The sequence below is a fragment of the Cheilinus undulatus genome, linkage group 21 (genome assembly GCF_018320785.1).
Source record: "Cheilinus undulatus linkage group 21, ASM1832078v1, whole genome shotgun sequence".
Lineage (NCBI taxonomy): Eukaryota > Metazoa > Chordata > Actinopteri > Labriformes > Labridae > Cheilinus > Cheilinus undulatus.
This window is the reverse complement of record NC_054885.1, coordinates 10,077,199-10,097,437: the sequence shown is the minus strand read 5'-3', so window position 1 is coordinate 10,097,437 and position 20,239 is coordinate 10,077,199. Positions and strand designations below refer to the sequence as shown.

Sequence of the window (20,239 nt, the reverse complement as noted above, 5' to 3'; positions counted from 1 at the left end):
GTGATTTTATGCACCTACGTACCTATACAGGTCAGATCGAAACACCTGAATTCAATCGTTAACAGGCTAAATGCATTTGTCCATATAGTCAATTTTACTTGTCATATTGGGATAGTAAAGCTGCTATTTGCAGGGGGCTGCAGATGCGGATGTAACTGTATTATCCGTAAATATTTGGCAGCTGATGGCTAAATTGTTTATAAACTAAAAGTAAATGTGACAGATTTGGGGTATTTTACACACTGCTTTTTGCATTTAAGATAAATTTAGAGCCATAGTATTGCAATTGAGAGATACAATATTTCTGTTTTAGCAACAGAAACTGTTGTTTCACAGTTTGCTCTGCTACAGGAAGTTGCTGCAGGCTTGACTGACCTTGGTGAGATGATTATGTTCTGCAAAATGAGAGAACATATTTCCTTCAAAATAATGCTTAATAGATACAGTACTATGCAGAACTTTTAGGCATGTTTGAGCCAAAAATTGAGCCTGCGGTGAGGTGTAGATGTGGCAAGTAATGAGGCTGCCTGAGGGCTCCATCGGAGGGAAAAGGAGGATTGACACAATCCTGGTTATGATCTGGATGTCATATTACCAGGGGAACTGAAAAATAATGTGTTGAAAAAAAGAACAAAGTTGACACTTTTAGGGCAGAGTAAGGAGGGGTGGATGAAAAGGAACATAATGTACGATGTATCCTAGAAGATTAAAAACTAAAGAGGATGTGTTGATTTTTGAGAAAAAAAAAAGCAAATTCTTTTGGGGGACAAAATGAATCTTAAAGATTATAAATCCATATATTCATAAGAACACCCTGGGTCAGGTTTTGACAGTAATATACAGCAAAAGGTTCCAAAGCACATAAGAGACCTGCAGCAATCACACAGATAAATAATGCTCTTAAATGTAAGCTTTAAGCTGTTCATTTTGTTAATACACGGTCACACTTCAGCCACATTGGATGGATACAGTAAAACATGTTAATCAATCAGATACACAAAAGTGGCAGCAAAAGAAAAATCAACATTTCTGAAGTAAAAACTCAGCTGTAACTTTAACGTCTTGACAGGTTGCTAAATATGAAGCTTCAAAGACAAATGTCTTTCTACAAAAGGAATAAGCAATGATAAGATTTTATTTACAGTGGGGGTTTCCACAACAGACATAAAAAGCTGAGACATTAATACTCCTGTAATTTCTTTAATCATCAAACCAAGTCATCTGAAGGCGGTCTGGGTCAGCAAGGCTTTTTCTGCAAGCCAAGTCACTGTCAGAGTCATGATCTTTTATTTTATGATATAAAACTTATTTCATTAATACTATACTATGTACATTATTACTGTAGTAATAGGATACAGTGGTGGCAGGTCAAACCCAAATCCCAGCTCTGTTTGGTGCATGTATTGCCTCACCTTCTACCCATATTTCCTGTCTTTCTTCAGCTCCTCTAATAAAGGCTGAATGAAAATAACCTCCCAACAGATTTTTGTTTAGCTCTTATTTGTTTAACACGCATGGCTGAAGGAAGAGAAGAAACAGACTTGGCGGCAGGTTTGTTGGGTGGAGGTTTCAAAACAGTTACCATGAGCTTGGCAAGAATATAATGCAAAGAGAAATAACAGACTTTTCATACAAAATATACTGAAATAAAGTTACAACTGAATATATTTTAGCTTCAACAAACGGCTGCATTTAGTCAAAACACTTTATGAGGACTAGGGTCTGCTGAGGTATAGCCAAAGAAAAGCTTTGTTTAGTTTGTAACTAAAGTGGTAAATTTTAGAGACATCTGGTCACACTTCAGCCACATTGAAACACTTGTATCAAGTTGAAGATGTTTTTCTGCATATTAGTTATTCAATCCTTTTTTCCAGGATTTAGCTGCCTTGTGCCTTCTCTTATCAGAGTTTTCAAAATTAAGTTCTTCAAAAATGCAGGGATCTCTTTTTATTTCCTGTTTTCTCTTTTTTCTAGATCTCCTTCTTTAAATATAAAAGTGACTGTCAAGAACTGAATTGTTGTTCTCTGATCTCTGCTTACCTTCAGTTGCAGAATCATGGATCTTCTCCCATGCATCGAGCTCTGAGTGCCACAGTGCAGCTCTGGCTCTGAGGAACTTTGGGAATTCAGTTTCAGTGTCTTTGCACAGACTTACGCTTTCCTTAAAGATGATGATGACATCCAAAATGAGAAACAAAGCACTGAGCCCAATGCTTACAGCTTTAGACAACTTTGAGCGCTCAAGTGTTCCTGAATGCTGTCTGTGTGATTTCTGTAACATCTGCAGCCAAACTAGATGCATTATGTGAATCATTATTTTTCTTTTCAGTCACTTCACTAAAGTTTTCAATCAGGATGTCAATGACAGCATCAAAAAGTGATTTCAAGGTGTATAGAACAGAACAAGCTGTCCAACCAATCTGTAATGAACAGAAACCACAAACAAACATATAATTTACCTTCTGATTAGTGACATCCTTCATAGTATCATGAAGATGCTGCACATCCTCCATGAACCTCTGTAAGATTCTTTTGCCTTTCTCTTGTTGTGTGCAGTTTACCCAGATCTCTGCTGATGCTGATGACTCCACTGATACTACTCAATATCATCCCAATCAATGTAAGACCCAGAGGCACTCGAGCTTTTCCTGGAATTTCTGTGTAACCAATGATGGAAAGCACCCCTCCAATAGCTGCTGCTAAGCTACCAATGATGCTGGCAATCTTAGCCCACTTATTCATGTGGTCGAGATTATCAGCAGTCTTCCCCACGTCTGCCAGAAACTTCTCCACCCTGTCCTTCCACTCAGTAAACTCATCGATAAAACCAGAACATGAAACATCCTGGAACAAGAACACCATCCTGAAGTTATGGTCATTCCTCATAAAGAGGAAAAAATCAGATTAAGATCAAATCATTCTATTTCTGTGTGAAGAAAGAGAGAAGGCAAATCATTTCAGTTAAAATGTTGTCTTTTTTTTTTTTTTTTTCAAAAAAGGAGAAAAGAAGCTTCAATAAATGTAGTTTGGATAAACTTGGTTCAGGACCACACTCTACCTAATTCCATTTCTGCTGCCCAAGGTATAAAAGCACGCCTCACTTATCCATATGCCTCTGCCTCTGCTTTCACATGAACTGCCGAAGGAACACCAGAAACACGCTTACCGTCTACTTCGGTCAGAAGCTCCAACAGAGGCCAACATCAATCAAATATCTACTCATGCCAGATCATGCCTGATCACCGTCTTCGAGGTTTGTAAAGTGATATTTGAAGGGTTGGAAGCAGTGTTAATTTCGTCGACTAAAACTATTTGTCGACAGCCTTTTTTCCACGACAAAAGCAAAATTAAGACTACCAAAGACAGATCTGTGATGACTAAAACTGACAAAACCTGCCCTGCCAAACCTGGGGTCCCTGCTTCCTACAGCTGAGAGGCAGAATAGCTACAGATGCATTATTTTTTGACAGATTTACCCACAGTGGAGAAATATCATAGATTTTTGATGTCTGACAAAAACGACATCACAATTTAGTCTAGTTCTAGTCATCTTGATGGAAACTAAACTTACTTTTTGTCAGTTTTAGTCATCACAGATCTACCTTTTGTAGTCTTAGTCTAGTTTTTGTCATGGAAAAAAAGGCTGTCGACGAACATTTTTAGTCATAGATTTAGTTTACGAAATTAACACTGCTTCCAACCCTTCAGATATCACTTTTACAAACCTCTCAGCCATAGCTATTGCTATGACCCACAGCAGTGCATCTATCTCAACTTTCTTCAGCTCTCCTCCCCTTCCCTTAGCAGCTCATCTTCAGATGGTTATTCAGAATTTTAATTCTGGAAGAAATGCAGTTAATGGTGTTTCATCCACTTTCTTCTTAGATGCATGTTTTTTACTATACCTTAAATGTTTAATTTATAATCCTTCTTTAAATGATTATTAATTTTCTAAATTGTTCAGCTGTTTCTGGCAGCATTTAATAAGCTTCTCACAGTTTATCAAACTTCTATCATTTAACACTCATATCCAACCTTTCATATGCAACTTAATCAGAAAAGCTTCATATTATGCATTTGTACATCCAGTATCCTAATCAATCACTTAGACCGTAGAAAGAATTGGACAAAGCCTGTGTGATGTCAGCCATTTGATGACAATAGGCGGACTCAAACAGCTTTTAAAGCCAATCCATGGCGGCTTCCATATTGAAATCGCGGTCTCCACAGAAGTTTGGATGAGCCTAACGGCAGACAAGAGCCCGCCCACTGAGCTCAACTTCCTGTCAGGTAAGCTATCACTAAAGCTAGCCTTCTGGTTGACAGATAGGTAGGCAGCGTCTGCCTGTTAAGCTATCTGTCAGTCAAATGAGATTCACCAATCAGTGCGCAGTGAGGTTTTTCCTAAATTTAATTGAAACGATTGTGATTGTGATAATCTTTTGGTTGTAAGGTTTTGCTTTGTAAATAAAGCAGTGCTGGTGCTGCTGGCTTTCTTAGGAGTGGATGGACTTTGGGCAATATCATGACAGTTGACAGCCAACTACATGCTGTGTTTTTGTTATTGTGAGCTAAATTTCCCAAATCTATCAGCCTCAGTGGCCAAGGGTTATTTAAAGTATCATCACAGACAGATTTATACCAGAAATTTAATCCCCAAATTCTGCCTCTGCTCTGACACAGAGCCAGGTAGCTGTGCTCTCATCAGGGGCATTTTTATAAATTCCAGAGGATTGTTTTTCTTGTGAGTGGGCGTGGCTTCAGCTCATTCAACTGACACGCCCACACCTAGAGCAGATTTTAATGCCTCATTTTAACTAAATTTGATAAACTCAGAGGTTGTTCATGACTGAAATTATGCCTGGTGGTTCATAATACAGTGGACTGTCATCCAAAGTTAAATGAGGACTTGTAACTCATCACTTTACACTTTTGTTGGTGGTGTGTAAATAGGTATGGAAGCATACAAACAGGATAAGCTAATATTGATGGCCAGTTCTCCATAGCAACCTCATCAGCGAATGAATGTGTGAGCAAATGGGTGTTTATGGGTAGGTGTCCCTGTCTGGCATGTATGGTAGAGCATGATCATGTTGATTATGCGATATTTTGAATAAAATATAAGTTAATGACATTTGCAAATCATTGCATTCTGTTTTCATTTACATTTTACATGGTGCCCCAACTTTTCTGGAATTGGGTTGTAAATTTATATTACACTTGACCGTTTTAGGTTTTATTGTCTTGAGTCCTTTCTTCAGTCCAAATACAGACATATGTAAAGATGGTGGGGCCACTTTCATATAGTTGATGACTGACAAGGCAAAAGCCAATCATTTTAAGGATTTTGGGGAGGCCAATCAGATTTCAGGGGGCCCCGGTCAGCTCTGGCTACCCCTCTGAAACATCATTGGTGCTGCTATTTGCTGCTATAATTAATAAGGACATAATAAGTCGAGACATTTTTATTATTTTGCTTTCCAATATGTTTATTATTTATAGTGTTGTCTTGAAGAAGTGTGTCTCCCCGTTTAATCAAACAATTATCATTGCAGTTTCTAGGGTCATTGTACAATATAATTAAACCTGTCTGTAACTAGGACATGAGTTGTACTGGTAAACTTTTGGTCATAGAAACTTGTCGTGTGTGGGGTGTCTCACATTTAGAGAGTTTTTCAGTCAGTGCCAGGCTTTAAAGGGATGAAATGCATGAGACATACCATTCAACCATTCAACCATTCACCCAGATACTTGGCATTTCAACCTCCGCCCCTGAGTATACCAACTAATTCCAATGCATGCAAGCGAAACCCACTTCAGAGACTGAATTTTGAATATTTCAAGGGGGCACTATAAATCTTTTTGGCTGTACCATCACACTAAGTAACTGTTACACCTGAGTTGTCATACTTTTGATGCACTCACAAAGTTAGAGAAGTGTCAGGGCATGTTAAGGCTGCAAAGTGTTAAACAAAATACTGATTCATTTTCATCGACCTTCTTTTAAGTTGTTTAAAAAAAGCAAATCAGCAATTAATCAAAGAAACATTCACAAATACTTTAAAATAATTTTGCTTTATCATATTTGGTAGCTTTCTGTTTGCCTACATTAGAATATAGAAGTGTTTTTGCAATAGTGGTTCAGATATTCAAGTTCCTTACCTTGACGCTGACATGTTTCTTCTCTTGGTTTGCCCTCTTCATTAAGTTCTCCAGGGGCTCATCATGTCAAATAAAACTACATCAGTGCTGTAAATGCACCAGAAATCATCTTCGTTGTTGGCTTCATCTTCAGAGTTTGCTACTAACAAAACTTCAACAAGTGAGACTCCTCTGTTTTTTATCTTCATGTCACAAGGTTTAGTCACACTTGTATAAGGACATCAGCGGTAGGGTCGGGTCAGTTATTTTAAGCAGAGCCTTGTTTTCAAGGTCACACTCCAGACCGGGTTATTTTGAAAGTTCTTGATACACAGAGTGTATGCTTGATGATAGGATTTCAGATCACCTTTCAGATCAAACTGGTGTAGCTGGAGTGTACCGACATCCAGGCCAACTGTGAACAGGATGATTTAAAAATGCTATGACAGGATTTTTTCAAACCTTGTGCAAGTGTTCAGTCTTACTCAAGGAAAAATTTGATTTTGACTTTTGGAGTCACAGGTCAAAGTTCAAGTTCACTGGGCCTCATGTTCATTCCTTTTATATTTTGGGAAATTAGGTTCGTATTCTATTCCTTTTTTAAGATAAATACTCATTGATATGTTGTTGTAGCCCCATGAAGAGAAAAGATGTTACTTAATATAATCATAGTAAAGTTAACACAGGTTAATATGGAAGCCCAGGAAAGACATTAATTTATATAATATATTATTTTCAAGTACTTTTTTTTCTTGAGATCTTGACTCATTTGTCTTACAGCACCGACAAAGCCGCTTTTTCCTTGACAATGAGTTGATTTCAGTCTTGTTTTCAGGATCTTGAGAAGTTCAATAAATGTAGATTGATGTCTGCTCAGCACTTCTGTTGATGACTTGAAGACTGGGATCATAATTACAATGAAATTTTAACAAAAAATGTGCAGCAAAATTGGGAAAGATGTCAAAAAGGGGGGCGTGCAGCTACACTAATGGTTCTAAAGTGGCAAAAATGGATGGAAGAAGTGCTGAAACAGGTTAAAAATAGCACGGATAAATATTTTCAATATCAGAGCACGTTAATAGTTTAACACACTTTCTGCTTCAAAATGAAATAACATTTAGCCAGGGCACTAGCACCAATGCTAGATCCAACACACATTCTTTGATATCATCAGTAAATCACAACCAGGGAGGGCCAGTCTCTGGGTTTTTAGGAGTCCAGTCAGCTCTACAGGCCTGCCAACAGTACACTCACTGATCAATGATAATAAAGATACACATGAAAAAGCAGTTTTAATGCATAGTTCATGTTATAATTTTTTTTTGTACATTTTTTCAAAGTAACATTTATCATAGAAAATGGCAGAGAGACACTGATTGCTTTTCTGTTTCGTGTTTCAGAGATGAAGCTCTGTCCTAAAAGGCAAGACTTCAGTTTCAGTCTGCTCTGTTTTGCCATGATAGCGAGTACATTTCAAGGTGTTTTCTGAAGAACCCATTTTACTGGTTGATATGGCATAGCAAAGCTGTTTTTCCATGACAATATTGAGTTAACTTATTTGGATCTCTGAAGAACAACAAAAAAAAATTACTTATCACAGGAAATGGAGTAAAATAAAAAAGGAAGCACACATCTCTTCTCCAGGCTTCTGTAATGATTCTCTTCTTTATCATGTTTGTGTTTTTTTCAATCTCTGTTCAGTCCTATATTTCTAAGTTCCAAACTACCCAATTTCTCTTTAAATCAAATTGAGTGTTTGGAGTTTTTAGGGGACATTTCAGTTGCAAATGTTCATTAAGGAGGTTGAGAAGCAATGATCTAGACCAGTGGTTCTCAACTGGCCTAACGTCAAGATCCACTATTCCCTTAAATTTTTACATTTTTTAATCATGATTGAATTTTTGTGATGAAAAGTGGGGTAATTTAAGCTTAATATGAAAGGACAGAGAAAATGTAGAAAAACATCCTTCAAAATAAAAGCACATCATCTCATCTCATCATTCAGAATCAAAGATCTATATGATGATAAAAGCACTGGAAATACACAGTAATTACATTTTTGATAACATTTATTATGCAAAAACTTCAACATTGAATTTAATATCAAATGGAATAATGCATTATTTGACACCATCCATCCATTTTCTATACTCCTTATCCTGTTTGGGGTTGCGGGGTGGCTGGAGCTTGTCCAAGCTGTCATTGGGCAAGAGGCTGGGTACACCCTGGACTGGTCGCTAGTCAATCACAGGGCTCATTTGAAACCATCTTATCAAAAGGTTCACATAAGGATTTTATTCAAAACACATTAAAGACAATCTGTAAATTGCAGAAATTACATAAATGTACATTTTGATCTTAAACAGTTAGCCTTTAAATGTTTGATGTATATTTAAATTTCACACTTAAACCACATTAGATGCATATATAAGCTCCAAAGCTGATAAAAAACAAAACAGCACTCAGTAATCTCTGAGATCTACTGTATAGTACAACTTTCTCTTTTTTATTTCTTTTTTTCCACCCACTTTATCAGGCGGAATTTGTATTTCAACTCCTTTTTCCAATTACATCTCTGGGTAAAAAGGCGTCTCCAGGATAGCTTTGTTTTTCTCTGATTTCAGCAGACCGTCCTTTAGGGAATCATGCATCTTCTCCCATGCATTGATCTCTGAGCGCCAAAGCTCAACTCTGGCTCTGATGAACTTTGACAGTTCAGTCTCGCTCCCCTTGGCCAGACTGATGCCGTCTTTGCAGATGAAGAAGACATCCATGCCCAGGAAAAAAGCATTGAGCCCAATTAATCCAGCTCTAGCGGCATTGGAGAGGGCGAGAGGCCCTTTAGCTGCTGCCTTTCTGATATCTGGGACGTCTGAAGCCACCCTTGAAGCAGTAACTACAGCTTTACCTTCCTGACCAAGCACTTTAAAAGCAGAGGCAGCATAAACAAGTGAATCGATGCCTTTTGCAATGCCGCCAGCCTTGCCAAACAATCTGCCCACTCCCACAGCGACATCTAGCTGACTTGTCTCAATTTTGGCCTCCTCCAGATAATCATGGAGACTCTGCATGTCCTCCATGATCCTCTGGAAGACCTCACCAGCTTTCTTTTGCTGTGAGCTGTTCACCCCGATCTCTGTGGCAGTGGTGACAGCCCCATTAACCCCACTGGTGATACCGAGCCCCACACCTGCCATAGTAAGACCCAAAGACACTCCAGCTGTTACAGGACTCAACGCCAAACCAACAATGGAGAGTATGCCTCCTACCGCTCCAACTGAACTGCCCACCACACTGGAGATTTTCGCTCCCTTATTCATGGAGTCAAGCTGGACGGCGACCTCCTCTAGCTCATCCAGAGACTGCAGAAGGCGGGGTTTACGATCGCTGAACTCATTGAGGAAGACAGAGCAGACTTCATCATCAAACAAGAAAACCAAACGGAAGTTCTGGTTCATCCTGATAAAGAGAAACAGGGAAATAAAGATTGAGGGTGATACGGCAGTATGAAAGAAAAAAAGCCTAGATGATCTTTTCATATCGTAGAGTGTGGTCTAGATTTGTGCTCTTTGTGAACTTCCTTGAGATACTCTGTCCTTATGAACTGATGTTGTTCAAATAAAGACTAACTGATTGATTTTGTCGGGGCACATATAAGTAGTAGTGGTAGTACAACAAGTAGTAGCAACAGCATTTAACATAAATTAATGAAACTATAATGTCAACTTCTTTAATTCTTGTATGTGCTGAAGCTGCTGTTGGTTAAAGAATGATTACAGTCATACTAGCAGCTTTCTGTGCTATATTCATGCTCAGTCATGTTTAAGTACAGACCAACAAGCTAGCAAAGACAATACTAACATCCAAAAGCAAAGAAGACGTCATTAACTTTCATTTTGTCTTAGTGTAGAATGTTAGCATGATTGTGATTTGACACAAGGTACAAAATAATGCAATAATGCATGAATTTCTATTTTTGAGATATTTGATTAAAACCATCCAAAAACTTTTGGGAAGAAAATGTGCAAAATATGCAAGTTATGCCAGCCTTACACAAGAGGACTTTGTTAAAACTTTTAAAGACTCTAAAAAGACTGAAATCTGAGACCCTCTCACATCTAAAGACAATTTGTCAACAAGCCGTTGAGTTTTTAGTCTCAGACTGAGATTTTGTGACGACTGGTGGTCACTAACTACAAGACTAGAATATGATTCCTTTTGAGATTATTTCCCATCATGCATCTGTTTGAAATTCACAACATTTTCTTTTGGCAGAAAACAAGATGTAGAAGGAGATGGAGATCACATTTGAGTTAATATCTCTTAGAATCTGATGTTTTTAATCATTTACCTCGAGTGGAAACGAAAGGAAAGTTAAACATGGACCAACTTTGTGTGTTACTGCAACAATCGAGGGACTATCCCAAACACCCTTCAGAATAAAAGTACCATATGAAAAGGTGAGCCGTCTGACCACATAAACAAAACTAGAAAAGCACTCGGAGAGTGCAGACCTCTGCCATTAGCCCTATCTCCCAATAGTAACGAATCCTTTAAAAATTCCCCAGATGGTGATCCGGATCACTCCCAAAATCTATTCAGTTCTTCCTTGTGCCATTTCTAATATTTCCTGAAAATTTCATGAAAATCCATCCTTAACTTTTTGAGTTATGTTTCTAACAAATTAACAAACTAACTAACAAACCCTGCCGATCACATAACCTCCTTGGCGGAGGTAATGATGAGGCTTTTCCTTTGAAAATCCCAGTGGCTGTTTACTATATACCTGTCATGTCAGCTGTCATGTCCACTCCTGGGGTTTTGTGCCCTTTGTGAGTGGCCTGGCTCCTATACAATGTGCGTAGCCTCTAATACTGCATGGCAGCACCTGCCTGAAGCACTTTGAGGCACTAACTGATGTTGTTTACTAACCTGATTTTATTCAGCTGATCGATGTGATCCAGCATCCTCTGTGTGTTGTCTTCTGACAAACCTGCATCCACAGATCCCGAGAGATATGGAGGTATCTTCAGAGTGAAGTCACTCAAAGTGCTGGTAAAGACACAGTTACATCCACTTTCTCAAACAGATTTGTCTTTAGTAAATGGGAATATTTTTGAAGGGATATCAATGTTTACCTTTTCTTTAACATCGCACAGATCTTCTGGGTGGTCTGGATGTATCTGTCCAGCTGATATGCAAGCACTTCCACATTCTGCAGTTTAGGGAGGAAGAAGGCTTTTTCATCTCTTTTAAACTCCAGGAGCAGAGGGCAGATCCACCGTGCTGCAACGATGACATCCTGGACATCCTCTAAGCTGACCCCCTCTGGCAGGGGTAACACCACCTGCCTGTCCTCCATGAACACATGAAGGGAGGTAGCCACCAGCTTCTCCACTGCATCCAGGAAGTGGTGGAGGTTCTCCAGCTCCACCAGGGTGTCCTTCAGCACTGCGGACAGCTCCTTCTTCAGCTCCTCACGTCTGCTGTCTACCTTCTTCTTGCTCTTCACAAATTTCTTAAAGGCTTCTCCCTTGTTCTCCGACTGGGTAACATGTTTGAAGTTAAGGTCGATGTCGTCGGCTCTCTCTTTGATGTCTATCAGAATGACCAGCTCTGATTCCCTCCAAAGCATCCATTTAGACACACTGCCACAAAATTTTCTCACTGTGTTGATGTCAGTGAGGGTGTCTGCTGTGTAGTTCCACAGCGCCTTCTTGAGTTCTTTTCTGTAAGAAAATAAAGGACCATCTGGTCTGTGAGATTTCAGAATTTACCAGCTCTGGTGGAGTCTGTCTACATTTTCAAATCATGATCTCTGACTTTCTAAACAAAAGATAGCAAAAATCAAATACACAGAAAATGAACTGATCAAATGTACAAAAATACATGAGGTTAAGGTCCATCTTCCTCTGGGTTTGTTGTTCTCAGCTCTGTGTTCACACTAATGTGACAGCTTGTTTATGGGTCACTCAGAGGTCAAAAATTTTCCAGATATGTTTTCTCATGGCCCCATCTCACTATATCCCAGATAACACAAATATTTTTGTGTCATATTGAGTCATTTTGTACATGCACATGAGGAGGAAAGTGGATAGAGTGAGAAACTGGTATGGGAGAGTGAGGGAGAGACATGCAGGAAAGAAGCTGCAGGCCAGAATAGAACTCACCCTCAACTTAACCACTAACTAATTTTCACCCCCAAAACAGCATATTTACTAGACATAAAATGGAAGAGCAGAGCTTAAATTCATAACATTATCTTTATTGTTCTCAGAAGACATAAATGTGTTATCAAAACCACAAAGAGGCCCAAAACTTTCTGTGCAACAGTAGCTCTAACTCTTTACCTGGCAGCTGACATCTTCTCCTCGGATTATACGGTCCTCTGTCGCTTCTTAGGATCTCTGCAAAGTACCTATAAAAGATAAGCAAAATAATGATAAAAATAATATTGGTTTATAAACAATGAAGTAGACAAAGATAAAGCTTTTGCAATGATTGCTGTAATGAGGCACTAATTAAAGTGTTTCTTCAGAATGAGGCAATGCTTCTGTCTTACTCATTTATAACTCATTTATTTTGAGTTCTTGTTCAGTTGGTCTGGAACCAAACACTTATACACCACGCTATTAAGAAAATATCATGGTATGTCTAAACTGCTGTGCTGCATTCAGGAGTAGGCCTGTATATTTTCCAAACAGTTTTGTCTCACCTTCATGTGGCAAACTTAAACAGGGAATGTATTTGTAGAGATGTGAGGTTCATCTAAGCAGAGCGTTACATCAAAACCAACCAAAATATTGTTGTAGAAAGGATGTATTCACTTCCTTTTCAACTTTATTCTTGAGTTTGTGATGTTGCTGCTGCTTCTGGTGTTAGACTGTCTCTGAACAGAGATGTCAAATATCAAAGTATTGCATTTAGGTGAGAACTAAAGCACACACCCTAAACCTACAGCTGCTGTAAAACAACACAAAGTGGTCAAACTGTATAATTTAGCTGAAGTCCTAAAAAATGACACAGGTCCACAGCTGGTAAAATCCTCAGCTCCTCAACCTTTGAGATATCCCATCTTTCATAACTATCACCAACATTTTATGGAGGACATTAAACCATTAAGAGGGTAGGTGTAACACTGATGTTATAAATTAAGATTAATTTCAACTATCCAAGCAACACTTTAAATGTTAGTACTAAACTCTGTTGTAAAAGCTAGAATTCAAACTAGGCTACACTGGACTTATGCATGGTGCATATGTCCAATAACAGCTGCAGCCCACTGCAGATGATTATTTTGGAGCCAGACATTTGTTTTGACAGTTTCTCTGCTGCCATCTGCAGGAGGTTTGCAGACACACATGGAACTGCGTCGTTTGCATCCATCTGGCAGATGACGGGTCAGTTATTTATTCATAAACTAAAAAAGTTACAACCCTAAAGTTAAACCTTGTAGAATTCCCATTTTCATGTTTTGACAGATGACTGATTTATTTATTTACTCTTTGCATGAAAGATCCGACCAGAGCCAAGACATTGCATTAAAGACTTACAACATTTCCTGTTTTAGCTTCATGTTCCTGTTATCTGCTGTAGGGCACACCTTCCTTAAAACTGAATTTACTCTGCAGAATATTCAGTGTTTTAAGTCTTTGCTGACACACCTGAGATAATTATGTTCAACAAATTCAGTCAACAGAAACTCTGGACATTTTCTGTCCAGATTTACTGAAAAAAGTCCTCACATTTTGGTCATTACTGACTGTCAAAACAATCATTTTCTTTAATTACTTTTATAAGCCATATTGTTAAATTCATACAAATGTAAAACAGTCATTAATGCACTTTCAAACATACTGAAGAAAACACTGACGTACCTGGAACACTCCCACTTTGTTTGTTGACAGTTTTTATACACAGAGGAGAAATATCATGGATTTTAACATCCAACACTCAAACACTGACATTTAAGTCTACTTGGCAAAAACTTGGCATACTTTTCATCAGAGTTTTTATCATCACAGAGCTATTTTTAGCTGGACTGTCTCATCTTTATCATGGAAAAAAGTAGTCAGTGAAATCAACTCTGATGTTGTTAAAAGCACATAATAAGCCAGTTATTTTGGATGGGGAAGAGAATAATTCTTTTGCTTTCTGTCCTTGCAATGCTTTCAGACTCAGACACTAATAACTGTTTTTGTTGACTCTCCTACAGCTGTAGTTTTACCCAGAGATTAAAGTGGTGGAAATTACCTTTCTGCAGAGCTGTCTCAGGTCTGTTTCTTCATCAGTCTGCTGCTCTGTAAAATGAAACTAAGCTGATCAGATAAGCATTTCTTATTTACTGCTCCCATTAGGGGTGTGAATCTCTCCTTCTCAAGACTATTCAATTTGAATCTCGATTCACAGACTAAGATTCAATTCACTGATGATTCATTAAAATAAAGAATGATTTGGTCCGATCCCATTATATTCCATTGGTCTGATTCCATCCTGCACAATCTGATTTTAGAATCAAAATATCCTTTTGTTTTAACAAAGATTTAAAAAAAAGGGGAAACAAGATCATTTCATAATAATCTAAGTTTATTTGATCTTGTTTTTAAAAAAAAAACTAAATGCCAGGCCTCCTGTGCCAACATCCTGAAATTATGTTTGAGAAAGTTTTCATCACACCCAGGTGCCCAGGTGTCTAACTTTGACATTAAATTAGGAGATATTTATTAAAATGAGTTTTTACTGGTACATGTTCATCCTTCTGTACTTGTATTTTCCTGAGCATTATTAATCCCAATAACAGTAATAACTCAAATTTTCCCAAGAGGCACAAATTAAAACAGATTAAAAGTCACAAGTAGATTTGTGTCTGCTATTACAGGAGAACAAGGGGTTAAAAAAATATTGAAAATGGTCAAATTAAAACAGCTTTCTATACACTTTTTCCTTGTGTATTAAGTAACCTGACCATCTGGGAAAGCTTCAATAGGAAACATTTGGGAAAAGGCAGAGGCTGTGAAAAAAACCCGGAGTGTGGTTGGATAAATATTCTGTCACATTTCTACGGGCCAATCAGAGCAACAAAACACGTGACGTACCCGCTATTGAGCTGTGCGTGCACAGCTACCAAGGAATAACGCGGAACGTGGCATCCATAGACATGTAAGTACTCGACTTTTGTCGTTTTTGAAAGAAAACAACTCACTGCTGTTCTTTCTTCTTCTTTTAAGGAAGAAATGTTGTCAAGTTCTGATAAAACTGGCGCTTTAGCAACATCCACGCTAATCTCTTCCTCCACAACTGCACCAGCTCTTGCTGCTGCTTGTTTACGTCACGACTCTGCTGTGTCTGAAGGTACTGCCCCTCGTCGCTGATTGGTCCTGTCACTTTCTAACCGGGCCCAAACATTTCAGATGGGAGCTTTGCAAGATGGATTCACCAGTGAAAAACAAGGAAACAGGCATATCCATCTTCTTGGCAAGGTTAAGTATTTAGTCTACATGTCGCAAACACATTATTTCCTTTCTCTGTGTTTTCATTGTTGTTGATTGTTTTCATTCTTGAATTAATACACTGGTGAACAGCTTATCTCCAGCTCAGTGAAGTCCTCTCTGTTTAATATATCAGTGAGCTCAGATGTATTGATTATGTCACCAAATCAGTCACTTCCAACAACATGTTCCGGTTGTAAACCCTGTGAATAAAGGGGCTGTTGTTACGGTGATAACTGAAGACTTCTCCGAGTTTTAACTCAGAAAAGTGTTTTTGTTCGGGTCTGTTCATGCTACGTTTACCGTTAGCATCTTAGCTAAACTTTAGCTCCGCCGTCTCAAAAGGTGAGATTTAGGAGCTGCCGTATTTCTTAATCACTTTTCTCCAAAGCATACAAAAGGGCAGACATTTAGAAAGTTTTCCTTCCTTCATATAAAGTCCACATGACTTTTTCCAGAGGTGCAGAACTGTAACTGAAAGACGTTTAGGTGACGACCAGTGGAACCATCACCTGTAGAAAGAATTGGGCAAACCCTGTGTGACGTCTGCTTACAATAGGCGGACTCAAACAGCTCTTGAAGCCAATCATATTGAAATCATGGTCTCAACCGAACTTTGGATCAACCTAATGGCCCACCCATTACGCAAGACTTCCTGTCAGCTAGCTAGCTAGCATTCTGGTTGACAGAAGTGTAGCTTCTGCCTTTCCAGGTATCTGTCAATCAAATAAGACACGCCAATCAGTCCACAGTGAGGTTTTTCCTAAGTATAATCTAAACCATTGTGGTAGAAAAAAAATTCACCCCCCGTACAGTGAGACCACATGAAGATATAAGCTAATGAGACATGTTTGGTTTTTTGAACCAGACTGTAAACCAGTTTATTTCTAGTGTAAAAACTGAATTTTTAACAGGTGTCCAGACGGGACTTCCAGTGTTCCTGCAGCCAGCCTCAAGTGGACACTCGCTGTATTTCAATTTTTCACACTTTCGCATTGGCTTCATTTTTCAGGACCGGAGGTTGCCGCTTAGGTGAAACACATTCATCTACCTAGTGAGCCCTGAACAGAACTCTCGCGGGTTGCATGAGATTACAGACGCTGAGCCAGAGTATGGTGGAATGGGCTAGGAAGACAAGCAGTGGAGCCTCAATGAACCGATCTCTAACGTTAAAACCAGTCCAAACCGGTTCATGTCGCATTTTTACCGATCCAGGGCTCCGCGGATCGATGCACTCGGACCATTGACGTCAAGATTGGTTACCCGATCCATATCAGATTATCTTTACACCACTAGCTGCCATGCCCTATTTTAATGTTCCCATCATCCTTCTGTTATTCAGTGCTTGTTCTTCCTGTTCATCTGTATTTTAAGGACAAATAAGGAATATGTTTGGCTTGGTTTCACAAACTTCCATCATGTCTGAACCTGCTACAAGAACAGAAAAGAACTTAAAGCAATGCTTCTCAGTTGGTGGGTTAGGACCAGAAAATGAGCATGGGACCCACTGAAAACACTACGGTAAAAAAGACCCTGATATCACGAAACCCTATGCTGACATACAACCATCTGTTTCATTTGACTATGTTTTGCCATGACAACGAGAACATGTTGTTTCTGAACATCTCAACCCTGACCATTACACCAACAGGGACTGTAATGACACTGTACACAAATACATGGACTTGATAAGGAGTTAACCCCCCTTTTTGCAGCCATTACAGCCTCCACTCTTCTTGGGAGTCTTTCCACAAGATTTTGGAGTGTTTTGTAAGAATTTCTGCCCATTCAGTTAGTGTGATGTTGGACCAGAAGGCCTGGCTCGCAGTCTCCTCTCTAGTTCAACCCAGTGGTGCTCAGTGGGGTTGAGGTCAGTCAAGTTCTTCCACACAAAACTCATCAAACTATGTCTTAATAGTCCTTGCTTTGTGCAGTGGGGCACAGCCATGTTGAAATAGAAAAGGGCCTTCCCCAAACTGTTGCCACAAAGTTGGAAGCGTAGCATTGTCCAAAATGTCTTGGTATGCTGGAGCATTAAGACTGGCCGTCACTGGAGATAAGAGGGCTAGCCCATTCCCTGAAAAACAGCCCCATACCATTATCCCTCCTCCACCAAACCTCGTATTTGGCACAAAACAGTCAGCCAATGACCGTCATTGTGAGGCTTGCATGCAGCTTCTCGGTCATGGAAACACGTTCCATGAAGCTCCTGCCACATTTTTTGTACTTACATTAATGCCAGTGGTAGTTCAGAGCCCTTCAGCTATGGAATCAGAGTGTAGGCGACTTTTATGCACCATGCACCTTAGCAGTCGTTGACCTGCTCTGTGATTATACGTGGTCTTCAACTTTGTGGTTGAGTTGCTGTTGTTCCTAAATGCTTCCACTTTCTAATAATATCACTTACAGTTGACTGTGGAACATCCAGCAGGAATGACATTTCATGAACCGTCTTAATGCAAAGGTGGCATCATCACAGTCACACACTTGAAGTCACTGAGCTCTTCAGAACGGCCCATTTAGTATCACAAATGTTAGTAAATGGAGACTACATGACTAGGAGCTTTTGTGATTTTATGCACCTACTGATACAGGTCAGATTGAAACACCTGAATTCAATCATGAACAGGCTAAATATATTTGTCCAGACAGTGTAGTTTACTTGTCATATTGGGATAGTAAAGCTGCTATTTGCAGGGGGCTGCAGATAAGGATGTAACTGTGTTGTCGGTAAATATTTGGTAGCTGACTCTTTTGCAGCTGACGGTTAAATTGTTTGGAAACTTATAATTAAATGTATCAGATGAGACCTTTTTTAACAAACTGCTCTTGTTTTTCAAGATAAAGTTAGAGCCAAGGTACTGCATTTGAGAGAGAAAACATCTCTGTTCTTTCGCAACAACTTCCTGTTGTTTTAGAGTTTGCCATGCTACAGGAAGTTGTTGTAGGCTTGACTGACCTTATCTGGGATGATAATGTTCCACAAAATGAGAGGAGTACAACACTGAATAACATTTTATCTTCAAGGTGTCTAAGAATGACCCTGGAGACTGCTAGGCCACAAATAATCTGGAAATCAATTCAAAATAGCTGATTGCAAATGGGTTTCACTCTGACGATAAGGATCCTTTAGTGTCTGTCTCTACATCACAAACACACTGACCAGTTTCTGTCATGCAAGTGTGAATTCTGCATCCAAGAGCTGAATTGTTGAATTTTTTTAACACATGCACGAGCACTCACCAACTTTGCTGACTGTTTGGGCAGTGTTCATTTTGGCAGCTATTTTGAATTTAGTCTTAGTCTTTCTCTTTCTTTCTTTATTAGGATCCCCATTAGCACAAGCAAAAGTATTGGCTATTCTTCCTGGGGTCCAACACACATAAGGTCATAAATATCAACACACAATAAAACCTAAACAAACATGTTCAAAAACAAAAAAGAAAAACAGAAGTATAAAAAAAGTATGAAAACATACAGAGGAGAAACAAAATGGTCATCCTTTTAACAAACATGATGCTGAACACTAAGTCATAATCACATTTTTACTCATCAAACTCAATGTCTTTCTACCATCAGATATTACACGCATGCAGACACATAGATTTACATGCCACATTGTAATAATCACATAACTGGATGACCTATCACAGATACGGCCCAATTATCCTGTGATCACACACAATAATTCCAAGGAAAAAAGAGGTGAAAATACATTTCATACCAAGCCGACATCCTGAAAGCACTTTTTACTCAATAAAATTTATCATTGTTAATTAAATTTAAGAGACACTGTTTCAACACAAATCTAAACCTCTCTTTGTTATTTTCTTGAATAATATACACTGGCAATGAATCCCAGCCTACCATGGCTCTGTACAGGACTGTTCTTTGTATTATACCTGTTTTCACTATCGGTAGTATGAACCTTCTTTCAGTTGCACTTCTTGTTTGGTAATGATGTTTAGCAAACTGAGAGGATAGTCTTTCATATAATAACTTTGGAGATTGTGTCACAATTATACTCCTGAGAAAATTTAATAAAACACAAGTGAATCTTTGTCTCACAGTTAGCCAGTCTGTCATACATGTCTGTTACATTGGTTCTATATGAGCATTGTAAGGCACACCGAGCTGCTTTATTCTGAGACACTTGTAATTTTAAGTCCTTCATTAAAGCACTGGACCAAATCATAGAGCCAAAATCAAGCTGGGACAGAACCAAGGCATTCATACTAGTTTAATAACATCTGGAGGTAAACTTTTTGACACTCCTCTCAGAACTGAAACATCTCTTCCCATTTTACTGACAACATTATCAATATCCTTTGACCATGAGAGATGCTGATCCAAGGTTCTACCCAACAGTTTAGTCTCACACACCTGCTCAATAGGTTTTTTGTTAATAGTTAATTTCAGTGCAGGATCAGCTTTTAACTGACATTTTGAACCAAATATAATGGACTTTGTTTTACCTACATTAAGAATCAGTTTATTTCTTGTAATCCATTCTACCACAGACTTTAACTCCATCTGTAAAATAGCGTCAAGTCGTCCTATTGAAGATGCAGCTGTATATGTTTTTGACTCATCTGCATACATGACCACGT

At 38.8% G+C, this 20,239-nt stretch overlaps 1 protein-coding gene across 1 annotated transcript; it reads right to left on the bottom strand.

Moving 5' to 3' along the window:
- Positions 1-8,296: 8,296 nt before the first annotated feature.
- Positions 8,297-14,438, bottom strand: LOC121503662. Its single transcript, XM_041778176.1, has 5 exons — positions 14,395-14,438; positions 12,492-12,559; positions 11,280-11,870; positions 11,074-11,193; positions 8,297-9,600 (listed from the first exon to the last, which is right to left on the bottom strand). The coding sequence occupies exons 2-5, from the start codon at positions 12,503-12,505 to the stop codon at positions 8,709-8,711; spliced, it is 1,617 nt and encodes a 538-aa protein (XP_041634110.1). The 5' UTR covers positions 12,506-12,559; positions 14,395-14,438; the 3' UTR covers positions 8,297-8,708.
- Positions 14,439-20,239: the final 5,801 nt, after the last annotated feature.